This window comes from Aethina tumida, chromosome 1 (assembly GCF_024364675.1).
Source record: "Aethina tumida isolate Nest 87 chromosome 1, icAetTumi1.1, whole genome shotgun sequence".
Taxonomy (NCBI): Eukaryota; Metazoa; Arthropoda; class Insecta; order Coleoptera; family Nitidulidae; genus Aethina; species Aethina tumida.
Genome location: NC_065435.1, coordinates 37,809,450 through 37,828,138, shown reverse-complemented (window position 1 = coordinate 37,828,138; position 18,689 = coordinate 37,809,450). Strand labels below are relative to the sequence as shown.

General features: G+C 33.9%; 3 protein-coding genes and 1 long non-coding RNA gene across 4 annotated transcripts; 3 read left to right on the top strand and 1 right to left on the bottom strand.

Moving 5' to 3' along the window:
* The first annotated feature begins 1,453 nt into the window (after window positions 1-1,453).
* On the top strand, window positions 1,454-8,432 carry LOC109599371 (CLIP domain-containing serine protease HP8-like). Its single transcript, XM_020015363.2, has 7 exons — window positions 1,454-1,625; window positions 2,853-3,092; window positions 6,911-7,039; window positions 7,130-7,238; window positions 7,311-7,516; window positions 7,588-7,721; window positions 7,982-8,432. The coding sequence occupies exons 1-7, from the start codon at window positions 1,559-1,561 to the stop codon at window positions 8,267-8,269; spliced, it is 1,173 nt and encodes a 390-aa protein (XP_019870922.1). The 5' UTR covers window positions 1,454-1,558; the 3' UTR covers window positions 8,270-8,432.
* Window positions 3,608-5,554, bottom strand: LOC126264626 (uncharacterized). The gene is made up of 3 exons (XR_007547308.1): window positions 4,422-5,554; window positions 4,213-4,368; window positions 3,608-3,961 (listed from the first exon to the last, which is right to left on the bottom strand). It is a non-coding gene; the product is annotated as an uncharacterized LOC126264626 (long non-coding RNA).
* Window positions 8,433-8,528: 96 nt separating the features above from the next.
* Window positions 8,529-12,837, top strand: LOC109599331 (protein dpy-30 homolog). The gene is made up of 3 exons (XM_020015315.2): window positions 8,529-9,243; window positions 9,301-9,381; window positions 12,433-12,837. The coding sequence occupies exon 3, from the start codon at window positions 12,438-12,440 to the stop codon at window positions 12,777-12,779; it is 342 nt and encodes a 113-aa protein (XP_019870874.1). The 5' UTR covers window positions 8,529-9,243; window positions 9,301-9,381; window positions 12,433-12,437; the 3' UTR covers window positions 12,780-12,837.
* A 135-nt stretch (window positions 12,838-12,972) lies between these two features.
* On the top strand, window positions 12,973-17,121 carry LOC109599358 (coiled-coil domain-containing protein 96). The gene is made up of 11 exons (XM_020015346.2): window positions 12,973-13,432; window positions 13,495-13,528; window positions 13,586-13,699; window positions 13,767-13,850; window positions 15,007-15,039; window positions 15,097-15,156; window positions 15,222-15,406; window positions 15,792-16,055; window positions 16,232-16,455; window positions 16,507-16,633; window positions 16,712-17,121. The coding sequence occupies exons 1-11, from the start codon at window positions 13,031-13,033 to the stop codon at window positions 17,072-17,074; spliced, it is 1,890 nt and encodes a 629-aa protein (XP_019870905.2). The 5' UTR covers window positions 12,973-13,030; the 3' UTR covers window positions 17,075-17,121.
* Window positions 17,122-18,689: the final 1,568 nt, after the last annotated feature.

The window sequence follows — 18,689 nt, the reverse complement described above, 5'->3', positions numbered from 1 at the left end:
AAGTATTTTTTAACTTTTATATTTTCAATTTTATTCTTTAATTTTAATTAATTAGTACAGTTGAAACAAACGTTATAAATATTGAATTATGTTTATTATTTATTTAAAGTTAAGAAACTAAACAATATTCAAATCAAATTTTTTGAAATCAAAATCTTTGTTTTTTTGTGGAACTCTTGCGTTATGTAGTTATAATTTAGTTTATACCTTGCAATTTTCTGTTATTAACATGAGTGCAATTATGTTAATAGTCTACGTCTAAAAAAGTATGAATAGATGGCGTCGTTACGTATTCTTCATCAAATATAATAAAATGTTATAAATATTTTACAATCTGAACGTATAAAATGAAATCGTGATGAAAGATGAATTTGGTAGTGGGGCAAAAGAAGCAGAGTGAGGAGAAGCAAGTCTCAATGACAAGATTAAATCTTTTGCAAGCGAAAATAATGGCAAGCGATGAAGAAGAGGAGGGTATACGGGTGCGAAGAAGCTAAGGTGAGAAATAAATATATAAATTTAACGTTAATTCGATTAAAATCAAATCATAGAACGAGCCAATTCACTCAACTGAGACTCACTCACTCGACGATGTGGAGGTTGAAGAAGAACAGGAACAATATGAGAACGGAGAGAAAGAAAAGGTAAAACTCTTAAAATGATAAATTTGGGAAATAATTTTGTGAAAATGACACATTGTCACATGTCAATTTTAAACAAATAATATTTTTGTTTGATTAACATCACGATGAAATGGTAAATAATTAAACTATATTCAAACCAAATTTTTTGAAATTGAAATTTTTGTTTTTTGTGGAACTCTAGCGTCAAGTAGTTACAATATGATATCTACCTTGCCGTTCTCTGTTATTAACATGAGTAGAATTACCATAATTAGTAAACGTCTAAAAAAACATAAACAGGTGGCGCTGTTATATATACCTCACCCATATAAGTTTAAAAATAGAATGAATAGATGGCGCCGTTGCGTATATCTCACCAAATATAATAAATTATTATAAATATTTTACAATATGAGCGTATAAAATGAATCCGATCATTCCGTTTCTTCTTTCTAAGTTTGAATTTATTTTGCTTAAACATATTTGAAATAAACGTATCCTTAATTTAGAATTTTTTTATTGTCGCAAATGTTGGGGTTTAAGCCAAAAATTAAGAAGAAACACGCAGAAATACTGAAGAAAATCATGAAAAACTAAATAAATAAATAACGAACGTGAATTGGATGTAATCAATTAAATCGGAATGACGTCGATGTTGATTCGAACGTTCGATCCGATGTTTTTCCCAGCGACAGACAAATAATTTGGTGCAGCAACACCAACCAACATCGTCGATTTCTCGGTAGATCGGCAGACGGTGGAATTTCCAAGGTGGGCCAGAATCGGGCTCGTTTACTTGCCGATACTCTTTGCGTCGACGATCATGTCTACATGTTAGAGAGGTAGAGGTCTCGGTCGGTATGGGTCATCCGGTATCAACTTAATATATTCCCCACTTATATCTGTTATTCGATATTTTCATTCAATTAAAAATCATGGTCACAACAAGTTTGTTTTCTGTTCTGGTGTGCTGTTTTGGACTATCACTGTTCGTTAATGGACGTGAGTACCGAGTACTTTACTTCACTTTACCTTAATTTTCGAATCTGCATACCTTTTCTTTTGTTCATCGTAATTATTTTTAATTGTGCACGGAGTATTTCAATAAATTTTTAACCTTGGCTATTGGAAGAAACGTGTTTGTTCATCTTTTTTTATCAATTTATTGCTATTTTTTCTAAATCTTATTAGTTTATAATAACAACAATAATTAAGATTATTAAAAATTATTAAAAATTTGTGGGGAAACATATATATATATATATTATTAATTATATAAAATTGTTTAATAAGTCTAGGTAGATTTTATAATAAACAAAACAGGCTTGTCAAGTTTTGGTCTCACAATAAAATATGATTTTCATTAATATATTAATAATATTTATGTTTACTCTGTTATTATGATTAATTTGTTGATCATTTTTACATTTTTTTTAATAATTTTACACTATAGGCTACACATACACTTAGTACACAGTTATATTTAAATAAGTTAACAAATATTAATATTAATATTAATAATGAATCGTTTGTAACATTTGTTGCATGTTGATAAGTTTTGTCATTTGAATGAGATTAGAAATCAATTTTTTGGAAGTAATTATATTAAAGAAACATTTAAATTTAATAACTAGTTTTTACTCAATTATCTTATTATCTCTTAAACTTGTTGTTTGTTGTTCACTTTTTCAGTAAACAAATAGAAAATCCAGTCTTTGCCAATGGTATGTTGGTGCTGTAGGTGGTGTTTGTTTTAAAAATTAGCAGTTCGTAGCAATTTCGTAGAATTAATTAATAAGACTAGCTGTTTTGTTTTACATAAACCTTTTATTTTATATATAAAAGTTTGCTGATTTAAAACCGGTTCTAAAATTGCAAGTCGACTGTTACTGTTAATTTTGTTGTAAAAGGTTTAATTAAAATCCTGCTGATTCGAACAAAGTAAAGAAAGAGTGCGGAAGCAACTAAATCAGTCGAGAATGTGGGAATTTCTTCCTTCCTTTGACGCAATTAAACAGTTTTTCTATAATTAGCACCATTAATTATAAACATTATACATAAATATTACGGTCACAGTACGTATAAAAATCAAGGTCGGTTGCCACAACGAAATGTTCTGCAAGGAGATCACAATCAGTATGATGTTGCCATCGCATCACGCTAGATAATTAGATGATGCGACGGTGACATTGCCCACTGACATCTCACGTGCTGTCCCTTTGCTTGCAGAGAACTACGAAGGGTGCTCGACGCCGAGGGGACGACCAGGAAACTGCGTCGTGATCACCGACTGCACACCCCTCTATTCCATACTGCAGAAACGGCCCATCGCTTCCGGCGACGCCGACTATCTCAGGAGATCGCAGTGCGGCTTCAACGGCCACCTGCCCAAAGTTTGTTGTCCTCTGGAACGGGAACCCTCCACTACTCCAAGGCCCGCTCAGACCACGTCCTCCGGTCAAAACGAGAGTAAGTGTCTACCCAGTTTTCCCAATAATTAACCCTGAGAACACTGAGAAAAACCCATCAGTCACCGTACACGTGACGTGTGAAACGACGTGTTTTCCACTTTCATTACATTTCATTGTTTCATTCATTCATTTACACGCTTGTTCTATCGAAAAAGTACTTTTTAAAGTATTACTCTACTTGATGACCAAATTATTTTACTACTCACTCTACTAATTCATATTTTCTTGTACCATAAAATGTTTTTATATCATTGACTTACTTTCATTGAAATAAGTAAGGTTTAATTTAATCTCACATATTTATATTAACATGTGTAAGGTTGGGCCAAGGCAAAACATTGATGCACTGATCTTTTAACCTGTTCATTTATTGTCCATGTGTCCTTTTCATACTGTGATTAAATCACCATCCTGTTTCACAACAGGAAAGTTAACAGGGGGAAAACCCCATCCATTAAATTAATCTTAATCTCTTCACACTCACACATAAACTAAATTTTCGACACAATCAATTTTAATAAGTAAGTTGTACTATGTATATAATATATTATAATTTATATACACATATGTACATATGTATATGTAGTACAACATTCACAAATATTCATAATTTGCATTGTTAATAAGTTATTATAATGTTATCGTGTAAACAAAACGGTGCACAAAATTAACTAATATTTTAGTTCTGAGAAATAAAAATACAACGTACAACAAGTTTGTATATTTTTATTAAAAACAGGTGCACATAAATAATTATATTAAAATTCATTCTGAATGATGACGGTGTAGGTTGGATATTCTGGGTATTCAGTATTTTCTATAAAGTTTCCTCAACAAGGTAAAGTATGAATAGGACCAATGCATTATCTAAAACATTATTTTTTCTATTATATTAAATTATCATATACTAAAACAATAAATAAATAAATAAATAAATAAATAAATATAATACACAATGCAAGGAAATTGAAATTGAATTAAATGTAATTCTTAATACAATTTATAATGTAATAAAAAAAATTCAATTTCAATTGTATTTCTTTTTTCAATTAAAAACCAATTTCTGATTATAAAAAGAATGGAGGTGTAAAAATATTTATAGTATTTTTTTTACTCACTGATGTAAAGGCGGTCAAAGATAAAGTGGAAAATTTATAAGTACTTATAGATAATGGTCGTTTGGATCTTTCCATAATAATGAATAGAATCTTTCCAACTTTATGGCCATAATTGTACCAGTGTAACATGTAACAAGAATCACACACTTTTAAACTCTGAAATAATAATTGTAATAATTATTTTTGAAAAATTTTATTGTCGATTTTACCTTCAGTATGACTTCGTTCCCAAACCAACATATCATCGTCAACTCAGTCATCATTGCAGCAAAATACAACAGTAAAGTGAGGAATTGCATCGAAACCCATGGAATCTATAATATAACGAAAATGAATAAGAAAACTTGTTACGCCTTTTTATTTGTCCAATGTCACCAATAGAAGATGGAATCCGGTGTTGCAAATAACAAAAGTGCTTCCCAAAAATTGGGCCAAGAAGCCGACTGTGAATACTTGTTCGATTTGCTTAACGTATCTAAAAATGTAAAGGTTGAGGCTTTAGTAATAATTGTTTCGGGTTTATTGGTGGACGTTTGTTGAATTGAATTCATTCCTGACGTTTCGCCAGCACGAGTGGTTAGTATCTTCAGAGGTCTGATTTGATTCCTATCACTGCTGTTCATATTTTATCCGTTTTCGTGTTTAGGGATTTCAATTGCTTCCCTAATCATTCTCTTATGACGTCCGGTTGTCGAGGCATTGTGTATCTTGGAATTTTATCTTATGATTTCCTCATAAGAGTGCACGTTTAGCTACAGCAGACTTGTCTGATTGTCCTAAGATGCAGTTTCGTTTGTGCTCCTTAGTCCTAGTCCCTATTTGTACGTTTTGTGGTACCGCATATCATACTCTTTTCCGCAAGAGTATGATATGCGGTGTATCCCAGAAGCTGTTTGATGGTCTCTCCTATCTTTGGCAGATCTGAGACTGCATTGAATCTTTCTTGTTGGTATAAAAACAGTATGGTGTTATGTTTTAATAAGATTTTTCCAATTCTATCGGTAACTTTACATGTCTATGGAAGAAAAGCTTTACCAGTTTGTTGTTCCAAACGAAATAGCCTTCAGTAAGGCACTTTTCCGTACGTGCACTGATCCACTATATGTGGAGGGAATATTTGTGATATCTTGTTTAAGGAATCATTGACAGGAACTTTAGAGAAAAGTGACCCTACGTCAAACTGACCAGTCCACCTTCTACACCAAGAGGTTGGGGTGTTTCCAACATGAGGTTGGAGCAATCTGATATGATACTTAGCTACGTCATATGTTGGTGACCCAGGAGTACTAACGGTGGGTCGGAGTGGTACATTATCCTTATTATGTATTTTGGACAGACTAATTGTTTTTGGATATCCGCTGGTATGGATGATTTTTTTATTAGTAGATTGGCCTTAACTTTCTTTGTGTTAGATCTTTAGCCAGCTCTCGATAGCTTATCAGGCTCATCTTGTTTTTGTAATCCTCGGATTTCTTCAGATGTCAAATGATGATGATGATGATCTGTGATGTTTATGAGTGTAGGGGATGTATCTATTGTTGGTGAGGTTTTGCTGAAGAACGAAACGTTAGGAAATAATTCCAAGAAACGTCGCCCAATAAACCCGAACAACTATAGATACGGGTATCTAAAATAAATGGATAAATAAAATAAAAAATAAAATCGTGATACTTTCGAACATAAATAATTGTTTGTGTTCACTGATGTTATTATTACCATACATGTTGATTGATTGACTCACTTGATAATTTTGTCGTATCGTTCGGCGCAATACAACAAATGTTCAATAACCTTTCGCTCATCAACATTTGACGAACGAGTGTTGGCCAGTTGATCGTTGAGGATGTCCAACGAGGCGGCCGCAATTGCCATAAAACTGGTCGGCAACAGATCGAGACAGGAATTATTCCAGGCGCACGTTCCCAATCCACTGATCATGAACACGTAAACCACGATCCGCATGAGACCGTCGTGGAAATAGGGGAACGGCAAGGGAAACGTCTTGTCCTCGTCCAGGAGCGGGAACAAAGCGAAACAAGACATGCAGGAAGCACATATCCACCTGTAGGTGGTGGCCAGTCGCCTTTGGACGTTCTCCGCCCCGATCATGTGACTTTCCAGCTCAAAACCTTTCGGATAATTGTCCAGTTCCTGCATCGAGTCGATTAAGTTCAGGAAAGCCGTCTTCTTGTATCGGAACGAGAACATTTTAACGCAGTAAGCGGTGAAGGTGCTGAACACGAACAGTATCTCGGACATTCGAACGATACTCGTCCTGGAGTCGTACAACTCGATGCCCAACAACGTCATCATTAAAAAGAAGTTACTGTAGCTTAAAAAGGCTTTGGAGTTGTCCAGAAACGTCGCGTCTTGTTGCGGCCAAAGTCCGGTCGCCAGGAGCATCTTCATCGACGACTCGTACACTTTTGATACTCGAGACATAATTGGACCAATCAACCAACCAGTCAACCAACAACTCAACTCAACTCAACTCAACTCAACTCAACTCAACTTATATATCGGCTGAAAGTCATTTTTTCTTACCCTTAGCGTAGCCGTTGTGTAATTATGTTTTAATTGTAATTGTCTGCTGAAATTAAAAACTGTTAATTGTCTTGCCGATGGATAATTGTAAAATACTTATCGACTCATTAAAGTCCAAAAAAAATTAAATAACCACATTAAACCATAATTTTAGATGTAATCAATTCACCATTGTTACCTACAAAAACTCAATGTGGAGTGGACACTCAGAACAGAATTTTCGGAGGGGAGAGCGCCGACTTGGACGAGTTTCCCTGGATGGTGCTCGTCGAATACGAAAGACGTAAGTATATGCCATGTAGTAAGAATATTTGACTAATTGATGATGATGATGATGATGATGATGATGATGATGATGATGACGATGATTTAGCATCGAAAGTCCGAGGGTTCTACTGCGGTGGCGTCCTCATCAACGAAAAATACGTTCTCACTGCTGCTCACTGCGTCATTGGGAAAGATTTACCAAAAGACTGGAAACTGTAAGGACGAAGACAACGAATTATTTTTTAATGTCCCCCTGATCAATAATGAGTAATAATAAATCGTTTTAGAATTAGCGTACGGTTAGGAGAATACAACACAGACACCGACATAGATTGTATAGATTACAAAGTGGGCAACTACAGAGATTGCGCTCCGGAGCCGCAAAATATTGCGGTGGAAGAAAGGATACCTCATGAGGCCTATGACCCATACGACGTTAATCAAGAGAACGACATTGCCCTACTGAGGTTGGTCAAGCCGGCTGTTTACTCTGGTAATGACTTGATTTGATCAATCAAATAAAGATCCTTTTAATTAATAAACATATAATTAATCACGTTTCAGAATATGTGAGGCCGATTTGCCTTCCGACGACTGCTGCCGAATTATCTAAGGATTACACATCGAAAAATGTCTATGTTGCTGGTTGGGGCAAGACTGAAAATCGTTCCGAAAGCAACATAAAGCTTAAATTAATGGTAACAATCATTTTATAAAGGTTCAGGCTTTCGTGACCGTTGTCACATATGTTCCATATCCATATCTATATTTATCTTCAATGTTTCTTCTTATCTGTTGTTGAAGGTGTTTCCGTGTTTATGGATTCCACGGCAACAACTTGAACAACAGAAAAGAAGAAGCATTGAAGCTGGATAAAATATGGACACCATTTCAACAACTATAGACATGGACTAATCATTTTATTTAGTATCAGTGGTAAAGAACAGTTTGTTTCTAGGTTCCTGTACGAAGTCCGCAAGATTGCACGTCCACTTATCGCAAAGCCAACGTGAACCTGTCACCCCAAAATCAAATATGCGCTGGAGGCATCAAGGGAAAGGACTCGTGTAGAGGTGACAGTGGTGGACCGTTGATGAGTTTAGAGGCCAATGAAGGAAGCATCAATTGGTTCTCCATTGGCGTGGTATCGTTCGGTCCCACACCGTGTGGTATGGAGAATTGGCCGGGAGTCTATACGAATGTTGCCAACTATGTACGCTGGATAGTTGGAAAGTTGCGCCCTTAACTCCACGATTCACACAAGAAGCGGCAATATATTACATAAGATCTATAATTGACTGTGCTACACGTGCTACAGGGTACACTGTTGTTGCACTTCTCTTCTTTAACTTGCTGTTTAATTTTTAACTTGTGATAAGATACTTAATCAATAAATTTTATTCCTAACATTTTCATTTCCAATTTTTTCATACTTTTTCCAACTAAATCATATGTTAATTAATGTGTTTAGTTGCATTATATATAACAATCGACAACCGTTTGATCCTACTGAATTTTAAGAGCGACATCATACACGACAGAGACAGTAAATGTCATCAAATTTACTTCGTAGTGGGAACTTTTAGTGTCTCTCTCAAAATTCAGTAGGGTCAAAGACATTCCAATCGGTATAGGCAGCTTCACAGCTCTTAACACGTTGAAGAACGCACGCCCACCGGTGGGTCACTACGCAACAACATTGTCGGCCCGTGTGCTCACGGGTGGACACACGACATGTTTTGCGTGATCGCTTGTACACCAGTGGAGATAATTTAAATACAATTTATGTACAGTAGTCGTTTCTGTATATCTAGGGATTAAATGATCTCTACATGAAATTATTGTACACTAAGAAAATATTTAAAAAGTAATATAATATAATAATGTAATTGATAATGCGCCGCTCCCTATGAGTGAAATACGACTTTACAATGCGGTCTTCAGTGTGTTAATAAATGATTAGTGTTATCTATTTTTTTAATATTGTAATGTCATTGTGATTCTAGAAGCCAGATTAGCAACTGCTATGCTTTTGACCACACTCACTGTCGAAACTTTAAATGTTTATAGTTATGATACGCATGCTTCATACATAACCAATAATTCTCTTATACATAACATAAACAACGTGTGGTTGTGTTGTGTTAATGATAGTGTTAGTGTTCTTTGTTTTTTAATCTTTCACCTATCAATTAGTAGAAATGTTAAGCTCATATTTAAGTAAGTGTAAAGAATAACTAAATAAAATAAAACCGACTAATACTGAACTGTTTTTAGGTTTCAAAATGTTGGATGCCTATTTATGAAGTTAAACAATCTGACAGATAATTACTTCACAAAGTAATGCATTTATTGAAGGTATTTCTTGTTTCCTATTTTCAGATGTACTTCAGATAATATAAGGTAGACATTGGAAATTAAAATAAATCACTCAAGATGGAAATATGAACATCATAAATGTTGTACATGTACCTAGACTGAACAATAGAAATAGTGGGCGCTATTAATTAATTAATTAATGTGTAATTTATTAAATATAATAGTTGGGAACTACAAATAGTAATTTTTAATCAACAAATATGCAATGAAAACACTGCTCTTAGTCACAAGAGTAAATTTCAAATAAGGAATAAATAATAATTATGATATGAAAAAGAAATAGGAGACACAACACATGACTCAAAATCCTTAAATTTAAGAAGTAAAAAGAGGGAATTGTGTCTTATCTATAAGAGCCCAATTATGCTAAAAATGTCAATATTATTCATATTCATAATGTGTGAAAGAATAAATATGTAATTATTTACATACATGGCGCGGTCAAGCTAGGAAAGAATGGAATAGTAAGTAATATTTTAAATTCTGGCAACTTTCAGGTATAAATTAAAGTAAATATAATAGATCATAGTCAAGAAAAAATTCGTATAATCAAGATTACTTCTTTACAGTAAGAATAGTTTCACCACTGTTATACAGATGTCGCTTGTTCATGCCTTAAATTTCTCATTTTAAATTTATTAGTTTGATATATTTTACGCTAGATTGCACATAGATGGAGAAATTCAAAATCAATAACTACGATAAAAACTGAACCGCAATTACTTGATAATATTGTCCATAAAAACTTATTGACGTAATTAATTAAATTAGTATATTTAATATTAGTTTTAATTATTACATTGTGAATGTATACATGAAAAATATATATTTATAACGAAATCATCATTTATTTGAAATTATTCGTTTAATCTGTGACAAAACTAACAAATATGGATAATTTTTTGTTTATTCTATATTTTTTTGAAAGTTTAATATTTAATTAAAATTATTAAATAAATTTAGAAAATATTTAATAATTAGGTAAATATATAAAGGGGAATAATTTTTATAAAGAATAAGAGTCGAATAAGTATATTAAAATAATACATTAACGCAACATTAACAAAAAAAAAAATTTATATATTTTATAATAAAAGATAATGTAATATTGCAGAATCCGCGACTACAAGGAATATTTTTAGCGCATGCGTCAACTTGATTTGAATTCTTCTGTTTAGGAGATTTTTAATAAAATATGTAGAGAAAAATGTTATTAAAAAATCTATATGTAATTTATTTTATTTTTCATGTATGACTTGTCATTTAGGTGGTTGCATTCTAAAAAAGATAAAATTTGGCTAATCCTTTATTAATTACTCTTTACTCTTTTATTTACTTTATATTTCTTTGATAGTTTAATATCTAATTAAAATTTCATTACTAAATAAATTTAGAAAATATTCAATAATTAGTATAATTTATAAAGGGGAGTGATTTTTATAAAAAATAAAAGTCGAATAAGTATATTAAAATAATATATTTATATAATATTAATAAAAAATATATTTATATATTTTATAATAAAAAACACAACATAATTGAAACAAAAACAAATCTATTTCAATGGATATTGCTTCCTTATACAATTTAAAATGCTCATAAACACATTGTAATTTTTATATTTATTTCTCCATATAAATAAATAAGTAAAATTTATCAATAAATCGGAAATAAGAATAAAATACATTTTTAATTAAATACAATACGATTATCTATATAGTAAAATAAATTAATATTGTACTTAGCAAAAAATAATGGTAATAATAAAAATGTAATGTTTTAGAAATACAACACCCAAATAATCTATAAAGTAAAATAACTTAAAAAATGACTAGCAATAAAGTAAAAATGATCTTACCAAAGGAATAAAAATATAATTTTTTAAAAATGAGAATAATCTGTAAAGTAAAATATATTAAATGAGCATACCAATAAATTAAAATAGAAGAATAAGAATAATACATTGTTTTTAGAAACACCACGAGAATATAACCTGATATATAAAATAATCATCAAATTAGAAGAAAGAAATAAGAAAAATTAAATCACTATTTTAACAATAATTTAGTCAGAAAGAACATAAAACATTTACAAAGAACATTTCAAATATTTGTACCGCTTCAAAGCGGCAACTCTGCACTGTAAACTGTTCAAGTACCTGACGACGCATGCGCTAAATAAGGTCGCGGAGTTGCTTCGTAGTGGGGATCTCCCTCATGCATGTTTGTCTCTCTCAAATTTCAGTAGGACCAAAGACTTTCCAATCGGTATACATGAACAATTGTGTTCCATAGAGATCACTCAAATTATTTTTAAGATCGTTCATTAGTTGTTGATTTAATATTTTAAACAACCTTGCGAGACAACTTAATTGATAATAATAAACTTGAAGGAGAAACTGTAGATAATTGACCACATAAAAACAGTGTATAACTTTGTCTTAATTAATGCACACCAACAGGTGGAATTTGTATAAAATACAATAATAAAGATAGATAAATACATGTCCATTGTTCAATCAATTTCCGTTTGAAAAAAATTGCCAGCCATCATAAATCCATTCGACACTCTCAATTTCGTTGATAGAATTGGATCAGTTATTCAGTCAGCGAAGCACATGATCGTAACACAAGCGAGGAATGCTAAAAACACAGGAACACAAGAATCGTACCATAAAATCGTCGTAGTAGTCGACGGGTACCGCAGACAAAAGCACAGTTAATGGAATGGCTTTCGCAGCAGCCTCATTGAATATAAGTCGTTCCATTTGTGATGTTTTTATGACGATCGTCATTGTCTCTTTACTATTTATGTACGAGAGTACCATGTTAGAAATTGTACTGCATATGTATTTATTAATTCAAGTACCTGAAAGACAAATAACACCACAATATAAAAATAAATTAGTTAGTCATTCTGCATCTATGAATGTTAGTTGCCATTAGTTACCAACATGACATTTGTCTAATGTCAACTAACACATTTTTGTTGTAAGGAGTATTTTTTTTTTGCTTTTTTCCATTGCTTTAGCCACCATGGAAGGAATCCGTCCGATCAGGGACCAGAACGTCGACGAAGAGGACGGGATGATGGGAGAGTTCGAATTGAAGCGGAACGAACTGGACGACATAGAAAGGTCGAAAAGATTGGTCGCCACCATCATGAAGATAGACACGCCGGACGAGAATGACCGTGCCACCGTCCTGGGCCTCCCCATCGGCGTCTACGTGGAGAAGACGGTGATGCCGATTTTGATGCACGCCCTGCTGCACGTGGCGGAGAAGAGACCACCCGAACCGATCGCCGCCGTCATCGCCTACATCATCACCAACAAGAAACGATTCATCAATTGGCAATCGAAACTGAACGAACTATAATTTTATATCTACATGCATATTACATATTTACTTACCTATCAATATAAATAAATAAATAAATACACATTATTATTATTTCTATTATTGTTATTGTTATTGTTATTGTTATTGTTATTGCTATTGTTATTGTTCTCTTCAGTCCTTTGACATGACTTTTCATGTCAGTCATTTTTTTGTCATTGATTAATTCGGGTTAGTCAAATTAATTTTTAACTTTTTTTTTTTCTTTATTTTACAATTATTTTTCTACAATGGATCCTTCGAACCAGGCGGGTGAAATAAAAATGATAAAGGAACCGAGGTTGACGAAAGAATTCACTTCAAGTTCACTGCTAGATCTTAAAGCCCAACACCCAACCGGAGAGACGAATGAGCCAGAAGAGACGACAGCAACGGAACAACTAACAGAGATTAGCAAAACCATCGAAATTGAAGAGCTAAAAGTGAATGAAAGCAGCGAAACTGAATATGTTGTCGACAGGCAGGAGGAGTCGGAAGAGTCGGAACAGTCTGGAGGGTCGGATGAATCAGAACAACAGTTCGATGAGGTGGATGTCTCAGTTAAGATGAAAGATGGTACTGAACTAAGAGAGATTGAGCTGAAACAGTCGAAAGAACATAACGAATCTATGGCGAATTTAAACGAGGATGAGGTAATCAATCATCCTAATTTAGAATAATTAATTGAATTGAATAATTTTATTTTATTATTTAGGTAATCGAATCCATTATATGTGTTACACCGAAGGGTATGTTTTACTTATATTGTCTAATTTGTTGTTTTTGTTTTAATTGTTTGGTTTTAGGAAAGGAAACGATTAAAAAAATATTGAGTGTGGGCGCGTCCCATTTGAGCAGCCTGGAACGAACCGTTAACATTAAGAGTGTCCCTCAAGAAATAACTATTCAAAAGAGATTCAGTGAGCAATTTAATTATTTACCATGTCTTTCATAACGAACGGTCTAAGTAGTCTAAATGGTTTTTAGAGGATCAGATAAGTGAAGTACGAAAGGTTGTGTCTTTGGAATCGATGGAAGACGGTGACCCTATGAAAATAAACGTAACGCAAGGTAAGATAATCATCATCATCATCATCATCATCATCATCATCATGTTTATTTAATCGATGTAAAGGTTGAGGCTTTGGTGACCATTGTTTCCATACCTATAGTTGTTCAGGTTTCTAGGAACAGACTGAAGGATTAGCAATGAGCAAAAACAAGATCGGGAACTGGCTAAAGATCCAACACATATAAAGTTGAGAAACACCAATCTACTAATAAAGAAATCATCCATACCAGCGGATATCCATTAGTCCATAGACAATTAGTCAAATCAGATATGCCCAAAATACATAATAAGAAAAATGTACCACTCCGACCCACCAACATATAACTTAGCTAAATACCTTACCAGATTGCTCCAACCTCATGTTGGAAACACCCCAACCTTTACCAAAAGTTCCACTAATTTTGTTGGGATATTGAAATGTCTACATCTTGATGTAGAAGATGGACTGGTCAGTTTCGACGTAGTGTCACTTTTCACTAAAGTTCCTGTCAATGATTCCTTAAACATGAAATCAGAAATATTCCTTCCAGATATAGAGGATCATTTCCGTACGTGCCTTACTAAAAGCTATATCGTTTGGAACAACAAATTCAACGAACAAACTGAAGGATTAGCAATGGGCAGTCCTCTTGGTCCAGTGATCGCCAATTCTTTATGGAAAAGTTTCAACAAAAAGCAAACTCTCAACATAACAATATCAAACACATCCATACTGTTTTTATACTAACAAGGAAGATTCAGCACAGTATACATCGGTACCACAAAACGTTCAACAGGGACCAAAATTAACGAACACAAACGAAACTGCATATTAGGACAATCAGACAAGTCTGCTGTAGCTGAACATGCACTGTTAGATGGAAATCACAAGATACACAATTGCCTCGACAACCGGACATCACACGAGATCACAAGAGAATGATTCGGGAAGCAATTGTAATCAATGAACACGGCAACAACTGCAACAACAGAAAAGAAGAAGCATTGAAGCTGGATAAAATACGGACAGCAGTGCTCAAAAACAGAACCTCCGGAGATGCTAGCCACTTGTGCTGAAGAAATGTTAGGAAATATTTCCAACAAACGTCGACCAATAAACCCGAACAACTATAGATATTTAATAGATAATGATTAATGATAATTATATTTTTACAGAAAGCAACACCGAGTTGATAAATAGAGAAAACGGTAGGTAAATTTCAATCTGTTCAAGTGGCATGTAATCTAATCCGTATATTTTTCTAGTTCCGTTCGATTCACAATATCCTTCCACCCGATTTGAACTGAGTTTGGCAAGTGACCAAGGCAAATACTTATTAATCAATTATTTTACATCCGGATGATCTAGACTATATATTTTACAATTGCAGCTGAAGACGATCTAGAGGTTCAGAAAGGAAGCGGAGGCCTCTCATCGCGTCATAAATTCTCACGTATTTTAAACGAAAGGTACGGAGCGACAATCGATAAACTGCAGGCGGAAATTCACAAAGAATCCGCCAGAAATAAGTATTTACACAAACGAGTAATTTTCGCCTTACGGAAAGTAAGCAAAGTAAGCATTATTTAAAAGAAATTGGAAAGACCACGGGACGATAGGAATACCGAATCGGGCTCATAATTTCAGGAAATGTTGATACTCAGCAATCTGATAAGGTACTTAGCTGAGTTATACGTTAGTGACCCAGGACTACTAACGGTGGGTCGTAGTGGTCATTATCCTTATGTAATTTGCACTTCTGATTTTACTAATTGTTTTTGGTTATTCGCTGGTATGGATGATTTCTTTATTAGTAAATTAGTGTTTCTTAGCTTTCTTTGTATGTTGATCAGGATATATAAAGTCGATGAGCTTCGTGTGAGCCGATTCGTTATTCTTATCGTCCCCAATTTCTAATTGTTGTTCTAAGCATAAAATGATCGATCAATTTTGAGCTTAGTTAGAAGTGGGACTGGGCGAACCATCGTCTGAACACATAGAACACGTCAAGAAGTACAAGGTATATCTCAACGCCTATCAAAATCAAGAGGACCAACAAGACAAGCAACTGGCAGTAATAGATCAGGAGTTAATGGGCTTCAAAAAAATATACGACAAACAACTCATGGAAAGGAACACGACATTCGAAAGGTTACAAGAATTGGAACGCGAAACTGCCAACGGATTGATCAACACCAAGACGGGCAAAAAATTAACCAAAGAGGTGACTCTATTGATTCCACACCAATAGAAAACTGTTTCATCCGACTGAACTTTGAAAGAGACAGTAAAACTTTGTCATTCGTGATGTCTCTCTCAAAATTGGGTTGGATAAAAAGGTTTTCCAATATTCACCGGATTTGTTATCATGGGATGTTACCCGAATCTGTTTTTTTATAGGAAATCGACCGGCTCCTGTCTCGACAAAAGGAGAACCACCACAAAATTTCACAAATGCGCGTCAAGTTCATCAAATTGCGGAACCGAGTCAACGAAATAAAGGCACAACTTCAAAAACTCGAATTCATCGACGAAAATTTCCGAATATCCGACTACGAAGCTCTCAAGGTGAAGTCGCGTTTTTACGTTAACCACTTGGAGGAGCGGGAAGAAGAACTGAACAAGTGAATGAATATGAGTTTAAGAGGAAACAATTATTTATTATTATTTTTTAGGTTACGCGTAGTCTGCCAGAATTCCATACAGATCCTGGCCCATTTCAAGGAAAAGGCTGTGGCATCCGAAGCTGATCTATCGCAGCTGGCCTACGAACTGCAGATAGTCACACTGGAAATTATGCAAGTAGGTGGCACCCTCCAAATCTATCTGTTCACATTGATATACTATATACTGACTGATTGATTGAGAGAGAAATTGCAGAGGAGAGAAATCCTGAACTCGATGAAACAGAGGCGGGACCGCATCAGATTCGCCACCAACAATTTAATCAACGAATCCAATTTACTGACCGAACGCGACCTGCTCGCCGACATGGAGCGCAGCGGGGACGAACTGCTCGAACGGAAGGCCCAATTGGAAAGTCTGACGGCCGAAATCAAAGTGAAGAAGGAACAGGTGCGCAACATCCGGAAGCACATCGAGAACATCACCGAGGAGAAGAAGGATCAACTGCCCAACACGTCCGGTGTGGCCAAAAGGAAAATTACGGGGAAATCGGAGAGAAAAATGAATGTCATAAGACTTCCGACCATAAATTACGGTCCTTACAGTAAAAAATTGTAGTCGTTGCCAGATTAATTAGGGGATCAATCAATAAAACTTTATCACTATGTTGGCTTGTGTGATGACGTGTTAGCACAGTTGCATAACAGCAAGGCGTACGAATTTAAGGGAGAGACACATTCAGGCCTTTCTCCTATGCCCCACGTCTCATTCATTCTTATCAGACAAACGTTTTATTTTATTTTATTTTATTTTATTTTATTCATTATGATTAAGCATAAAATTCGTGGTTTTATTTTTATTTTCTGTTATTCTTTTATTGTTGTATATTCAATTCAATTCAATTCAATTCAATTCAGTTCAGTTCTGGCTTAGTTTGTTTAACACCTTTAAACTTTTAGATTATCTTAGACAATAAAATAAACGAATTGAACCACACTGAAAGAACGATGAACAGAGTAACGGAACAATTAAAGACAGAAAAGCTAGAGAGGGACGACATCAAAGTCAGTGAAAGTGTGATGAAACACAGACGAATAGACCATTAAAATAATTAATTGGAGTGGATCATCGGTGATTCTAATGTTATAATGCGAATCGAAATCAATCCTCGTTCGTCATTATGTAAATATTTGTCTTCCGATTCATTGCCACATCCCTTGCATACTCTGTCTGCCTTGAACCACTTAAAAAAAACTGTAACACTCCGATAGTTGTTTGACTTTACGATCAAACTGACACATATTGTTGTATTTTTAGTAGGTTGTAATTATAAATTCGATTTGTTACTGTACTATTATTTCGTTAATAATTCTATGGTCCACACTAGGGAACGTTAATTGTTTTCTTGCCACAGTTTTTATCCAACACAAAATCGAAACTAATTCCTTAATTTAATCATCAATTTTACTCGGTGTTTTTCATTCACGTATCAAGTCAGTTTCAACATGTTGGACGACGTTAATGCGGCAAAACCATGAAATAGTTTTTATCCAATTTCACTTAGATGTTGTTGAGTTAGGTCCAAATTGTTTTTACCTGGGTGAACACTTGTTTCAGCATCATTCATCATACATCATCAATGCAAATGAGATTAAAATCTAAAACCTTTTTTTTTTGTGTGCCACCAAACATTATTACAGTCAAGTATAATTTATATCCAATTACCAGTTATATATATATATATATGTATATAAAGACATTAGTCGAAAACGTCGACCTTGTGTTATATTAGTTTTTTTCTTTATTGCAATTTAAACAATTAGAATTTAGTGTGTCAGATTGCTGCTGCTAAATCTAGTGTTGAAGACGATTAAATATTGCTTAATATAATACTTATATTTTCCATTAGTTCATTCATATTCAGCTCTTACTGTACTTGCCTATATTGTAATAAAGATAATTATAGTGGTATTAACATTTGAATTTAATTGATGATTTATGAGTGGTGCTGTTGTGTTGTTGTGCTGTTGTTGGTGTAAAAAAATAGAAATTGAATAATAATAAGCTGTCCTTTTCAGTACGTCCTCAGCAGCTTAAGTCCATTTAAATACGACCAACGATCAACGACAAACGAAACAACTGCGAAATTACTCTTAATCACGACTGTTAACATAAATAATTAAACGTGGGGCATGTGAGATTAAAGAACTGGTAAATTGTCTTGACGAATAAA